The sequence below is a fragment of the Triticum urartu genome, unplaced genomic scaffold (assembly GCF_003073215.2).
Source record: "Triticum urartu cultivar G1812 unplaced genomic scaffold, Tu2.1 TuUngrouped_contig_4932, whole genome shotgun sequence".
NCBI classification, from domain to species: domain Eukaryota; kingdom Viridiplantae; phylum Streptophyta; class Magnoliopsida; order Poales; family Poaceae; genus Triticum; species Triticum urartu.
The window spans coordinates 1-5,523 of NW_024115563.1; the positions used below are offsets into that span (position 1 = coordinate 1).

A 5,523-nucleotide genomic window follows, 5' to 3' on the forward strand; every position below is an offset into this window, starting at 1 on the left:
GTGTGGGTGGGGGGGTATGCCTTCTCCTTGAAGGAATTGCCATGCTAATTCAAGAAATTACCACCCTCCTACAACTAATTTTGTCATGGAAATCAAAAAGAAAAACAAGAACGGAAGGGAATTAGAAGCATCTTGTTGCCGCTTTATAGGAGAAACTCCAGAGGTGAGACTCAAACTCGGGCTGGTCACATCCCATCGGTGTTATCTACCAGTTGGCCCCGGCTCAGTACTCAATTGTCATGGAAATCATTCGCAATTGCCACCCCACCAGCAGAAGTTCGCCAGCCAAGAGGGTCTAAATTTTTTGACATATACTGTACATTATAACATTTATTACTTTATTTAATTTGACCCTAAATATGAAAGGGGTCTAGTAAACCCAGATGGAGGGAGTCAAAGCAAGCGTCTCCCAGTAAGACCAACGCACCTAAAGCAACAACTGTTCGGGCCAACGAAGCAGCAGCTCGGGAATAGCAATCACATCAACTAGCAGCCTAGCAGACATAAGCCAAGATTGGCACATAGTATTCCTGCCTAGTTGCTCTTCTTCGTTTAATAATAAATACTGACTACTGTAATGTTCGCCGACATGCCAGACTCCCAAACGAACTACCAGATGACACGAAGCACAGCATATAAAGAACCTCAGCACCCCCATCTTAGAGAAGATCCTATAGTAGCAGCGCTACATGACATACTCCACTCAGTCTCAGAAGCATTCTTCGATAACCCTTCGCTCAACAAACATAGACTCAAGGTGTACTAACACATATGGACAGAATCACTACTGCTTGTAGGCTTCTGAAAAATTTCCATCACGACTAGCTTCACTTATGCCCTCGGAAGTACATGTATACTTTCTGTGACCACCAAAGAACAAAGAACAGAAAATGATATTAGTATTGTATTCTACTCCCTCCGTCCCTAATTAGTTGTCTTAGATTTGTCTAGATACAGATGTATCTAGATATCCGTATCTAGACAAATCTAAGACAACTAATTTGGGAGGGGGGTAATAGAATAATGCATCTGAACAAGGGCCATGATAACACAGACCAAACACAAATAAAGTGGTGCTCACAATCAAATTGCTTCTTATGCAATAGATGCATCAATTAGCATCACTTATGGGTTATGACCTATGGATTAAAATATCGGTGTTTCATTTGTTTGCATGCCCATCCAGAATGATGCCCAAACAAAAAGTAGGAACTCACGGGAGCCAGCCCCCCTGACGTTTTCACTGGACGCCCACCTAGGGGTCTGTGTGTCCAGATGTATTTGTCCTAGTGCGTTCCCATGCTACAACAAATGCTAAGTTCTACAACATCTTTACCAGACAGCCACCTAGGGGCTAACACATAATTTGATTTGCAAGTTGTACAACAAATTTTACAAGTATAATAATTTTCATATTCGCAAAAAAGAAGGTATAATAATTTTCCGTGCAAAATTTATGCCGATTATTTCTCAACTATGCAGAGGCACAACTATAAGCATACTTGTGTCTTGGTGAAGTTTACTGGGTTTAAAACAAAAGGTGGTAAATAGTTACGCAACATATTAAAGAAAAAAAAAACTGCATTCAGTTGCTGTGAACTAAATACATATAATAATCCATAAAAAGGTGAAATATAAGGAACACCTACTAGTCCCTGCATTCCGTGCCCTAGATATGACCAGTATGTGAACATATGAAGAAAATACATAAGAACAGGCAAAAAGGCAAACCAACAGAAGGCCAGGGCAAGTTAATTAAGAAATTGTCTCTGACCTGAAGAACCCCGATGCTCAGCAATGTCTCCAAGCAAAATAGTGCAAACCCCACGAAGTAAAAGATCTACAGGAGTAAATAATTGATAGTTAATGCCCTACAAGTTGATACTTGGAGAAATCTGCTTCAAAGTGCTTGACATATTCAAGAGATTGCAGACAAAACAGTCCCAAACAAGTTGGGGTAGGCAACAGGGAACAACATTCTCACCCCAATTATCACATGCTCAGAGAAAGTGTCGATCGCAGCCAATATGCCCCTGGAGAGAAAAGGAGACAGCTTAGCATTATAATTAAGAAGAATGTTCCGTACATCCAATAGTGAGTACCTATGATGAAGGGGTGGGTCTTAAGCTAAAAAAATAACAGGCGTCCACTCAATAGTCAATGGTACTCAATTTCAGTCGGTTACATACAGCCGGGTTGATAAAATTTAGAATGATATATATTCATCATATACTTGAGATATTCAACTGTCAGTCGGTCAGTCCAGAACACTGGCACTAGATCATGCTAGAAGATCATACGCAAACAATTTATTACAGATCTTGTAGGAACATAGTGAAACAAGCAATTCAGCTGTGTCAATACTATGGAAGCCACAAAATAGTGAAACCACATATACCACAATTATTTATACAAATTTGACTTTTGTTAACTGTTAACGTCCTGTTCGTTTCAATAAAACTGCTCTCAGTGACCAGTTGTTCTGAATAGTAACACTGGTGCAATGGAACAATGGAATTTTACAACGGTAGTTACGATGTTGACTGAATAAAAGTAGTGGTAGCTTACGTTAATGATTTCCCTTGGAATACGATTGGCGGAGCAATGGCAGCAATTATGCAAAAACCAATGTGGATCTGCACCAAACAACAACAAGACAAAAAAATGTGGTCATGTGATAAGTAATAAATTATTACAGAAGTTAAAATGTCAAAAGTTAAAAAAGCTTTGCAGGCAAATCTTACCAGGTAACACAGGAAAAACCATCCAAAACTGAATGCACTGTTAGTTCTGTTCAAAGAAGTAAGATAACATATCAGATGCTTCCACACATCACAATGCACAGTTCAGTTTTTCTCTTAAATTGTTAAGCATTTGGACTGAAATTGCAGTCACTTTTAAAATCTATCAAACTATAATAGAAGGACTATACCCATCAATTGACCACTGATACATGAAATGGAAACAATTAGTAGTAGCTACTGCAGGTCCACCAGAATATTTTTGCAACCTCCATAGCTATCGCATGCATCATGAATGGTGTAGATAAGAAAGTATTCATGCAAAATATGCAGATGTTCTGAACTCACAGAAACTGCTCTTTAATAGTTTCGGTAGATGGAAACAATGACTAGTAAATATTGCAGGTCTGCATAGAGCTTTTAAGCAAAAGAAATACAGTCTTTCTGAAATGCATAGGTGGAAAGCACTAAAATAAATAATAAATTCACTCGCAATGTCCTTTTCCATTGATAAGTGGAAGTGTTAAAATGGTACTATGATAGCATACCTCATTGCACGATAGAGGGGTCTATACCACATCAAGTAAGAAAGGGGAATTCCAAGCAAAGCATAGATTGTAGCAAGGAAGAACAGCTTTGAATCTGCAAGCATAAACAATCCAACCATTCAGCATCAGAAATTGTACAAGAACACCCAGGCATTCATAGGTAGTGATGAAAGCCCGCCCACCTCCCTCCTTGATCCAGCAGACTATGACAGCAATAAAGTTCCAGGAGAGGCAGAGCACAATTCCTGTAAATTATTAAAACAACACAAAACGGAAACTATCATGACCCTCTGAAATGAACCATATTTACAACCTATAATGCCATAATTGCATAATTCTACTGCCAAACTAGTGATACAAAAGAAATGCACAACCAGCAGTCAACAAATACGTACCAAGCCAGCTTGCGAACGCCAGATACTGTAGCTTCTGCACGTTGGCAGGTATCTCATTGGCGATGTCATGGTGGATAATCGGGAAAAAAGGCGGCCAATTCTTCTCCTCCATGGGCACTCCAGCTGCATCAAAGAAAGAAAAGGAAAGCAGAAATAAGCACACTACTGGTAACACAACTCATAACTGAAACACAATTGACACCAGCAACGAGATAGTGGGCTAGTGGCTCACCATTCTTCAGTGATTCCTCCCTCCTTTTGATATCCTGGAGCCACAGAACAAACGCCGTGAGACACCACACAACCTAATCAACTAAAGTTTAATAAGGGCAAAGAGGAGAGTAAACCCCACCGCCTCACGGCGCCTCAGATCTGATTCCCACGACGAGAGCTCCCTCGCCTTGCCATTCGAGTCCTGCGCGGCGCACCAGAACCATCAGATTCGTACAGCCGAACGCCGAGTGAACGAAAACTAAAAAGGATAAGTAGCGCGTGAAGCGACTTACGCCCATGTTGCCGAGCGGCACGTCGACGGTGGCGTCGCCCCTGCTGCCGCCGCCGCCGAAGCCGACGGGCTCGGTGGGCCGGAAGCCGTGCTGCTGCTTCCCGCCGCGGCCTCCTCCATTCTGCAGCGCGACAGAAACAGCACGCGGGAGTTCAGATCTGCCGAACCACTACCCCGCCGTAGGCAGCGAGGGTTTTTCCGCAAAACGAGGGGGCGATAGATGAGCGGATAGAGGGGAGAGGGGAGGCTGGCTCACCGAGAAGGGGTTCTCGTCGCCGGCGGTGCCCTCGTCGAAGGGGTTGGGGTCGTGATGCATGCCAGGCTCGCCGCTGGGTCGCTCGGCGTCGCCGCGCGGTGAGGGGGAGACGGGGAAAGCGGCGGTGGTGGACGCGGGTCGCTTCCAGTCCAAGCAGTCCGTTCCCTTTTTGGTGCTGCTTTTCACGTGACCTCTCTGGGTGGAGTGCGACGCGACTGGCCTGGCGTGGGTTCGGGCCGATGCGCACACACGGGTCGTCGTCGTCGTCGCAGCTGCGCACCACCTGCAAGTAAGCCCATTCTAAGCCCCCTGGTTTTTTTTTGAGTGCTTTCTAAGCCCCCTGGTGATCAGTCCGTTTAGAGAATTGGCCCGTAAATCCTGTTATAGAGATCGGCCGGCCCACGCGCGAGGCAGGCCACGGCCTCTTTTTTTTGTTTTTTTGTTTTCTGTTCACATTTTTTGCTTTATTTTTGTACTTTTTTATACTTTAAATATATATATATATATCTGTGTGTGTATGTATATATTACAAAAACACTCTATAAAACACATTTTAAAAATGTTAAAAAAGTATTTAAAAATGTTGCACGAGTATTTGAAAAATGTTGAACAAGTTCTTGAAAATGTTGAATCTTTTCTTTACCTAATAATAAAACATCTATTGCTTCTGCCTGCTCACCGTCGCGGCGTTTTTGCATAAACCCCTGTTTTGTAGTAATTGAACTCGCAATCCTTTTTTAAGTGGGTAACCAAGAGAACGTTTTGGTTTTACAAATAGGACCCTATGTTTTCATCTATTCAACCCGTGGTCTACAGAACGACGGTGGCGACTGAAGCTTGCAGCGAACGGATCCGTGCGCGGCAGGGGCTGGGGAGGATTCGGAGGCTGGCGGTGAGGACGGGGGGACGACGAGGAAGGCCGGCCGGAGGCGGCTTCCCGGGCGAATTCATGGCATCCGGGGCTCCTGTCAGAAAGGAGACAAGGAGATGGGGGAGGATAATAAAACTAGGAAAAGGAGGGGCGACGCAACGAGAGGAGGTCGGACGAGGCGGCGGCTTGCTGTAGCAGATGGCAGCA

At 43.7% G+C, this 5,523-nt stretch overlaps 1 protein-coding gene across 1 annotated transcript; it reads right to left on the reverse strand.

Annotated features, from left to right (window-relative positions):
* Positions 1–514: 514 nt before the first annotated feature.
* On the reverse strand, positions 515–4,625 carry LOC125528519 (secretory carrier-associated membrane protein 6). The gene is made up of 12 exons (XM_048692973.1): positions 4,446–4,625; positions 4,191–4,310; positions 4,037–4,099; positions 3,917–3,950; positions 3,685–3,807; positions 3,472–3,534; positions 3,290–3,383; positions 2,745–2,790; positions 2,569–2,636; positions 1,985–2,033; positions 1,775–1,840; positions 515–860 (listed from the first exon to the last, which is right to left on the reverse strand). The coding sequence occupies exons 1-12, from the start codon at positions 4,503–4,505 to the stop codon at positions 828–830; spliced, it is 819 nt and encodes a 272-aa protein (XP_048548930.1). The 5' UTR covers positions 4,506–4,625; the 3' UTR covers positions 515–827.
* Positions 4,626–5,523: the final 898 nt, after the last annotated feature.

What these genes read in the sequence shown, in the direction of transcription:
- LOC125528519 (XM_048692973.1), bottom strand. Translation starts at nt 4,505, where the DNA reads ATGCATCACGACCCCAACCCCTTCGACGAGGGCACCGCCGGCGACGAG. An exon ending in CCCCTCTATCGTGCAATGAG is followed by an intron (nt 2,791 to 3,289) that starts GTATGCTATCAT and finishes TTCTTTGAACAG; the next exon opens with AACTAACAGTGCATTCAGTT. An exon ending in CTGAGCATGTGATAATTGGG is followed by an intron (nt 1,841 to 1,984) that starts GTGAGAATGTTG and finishes TTACTCCTGTAG; the next exon opens with ATCTTTTACTTCGTGGGGTT.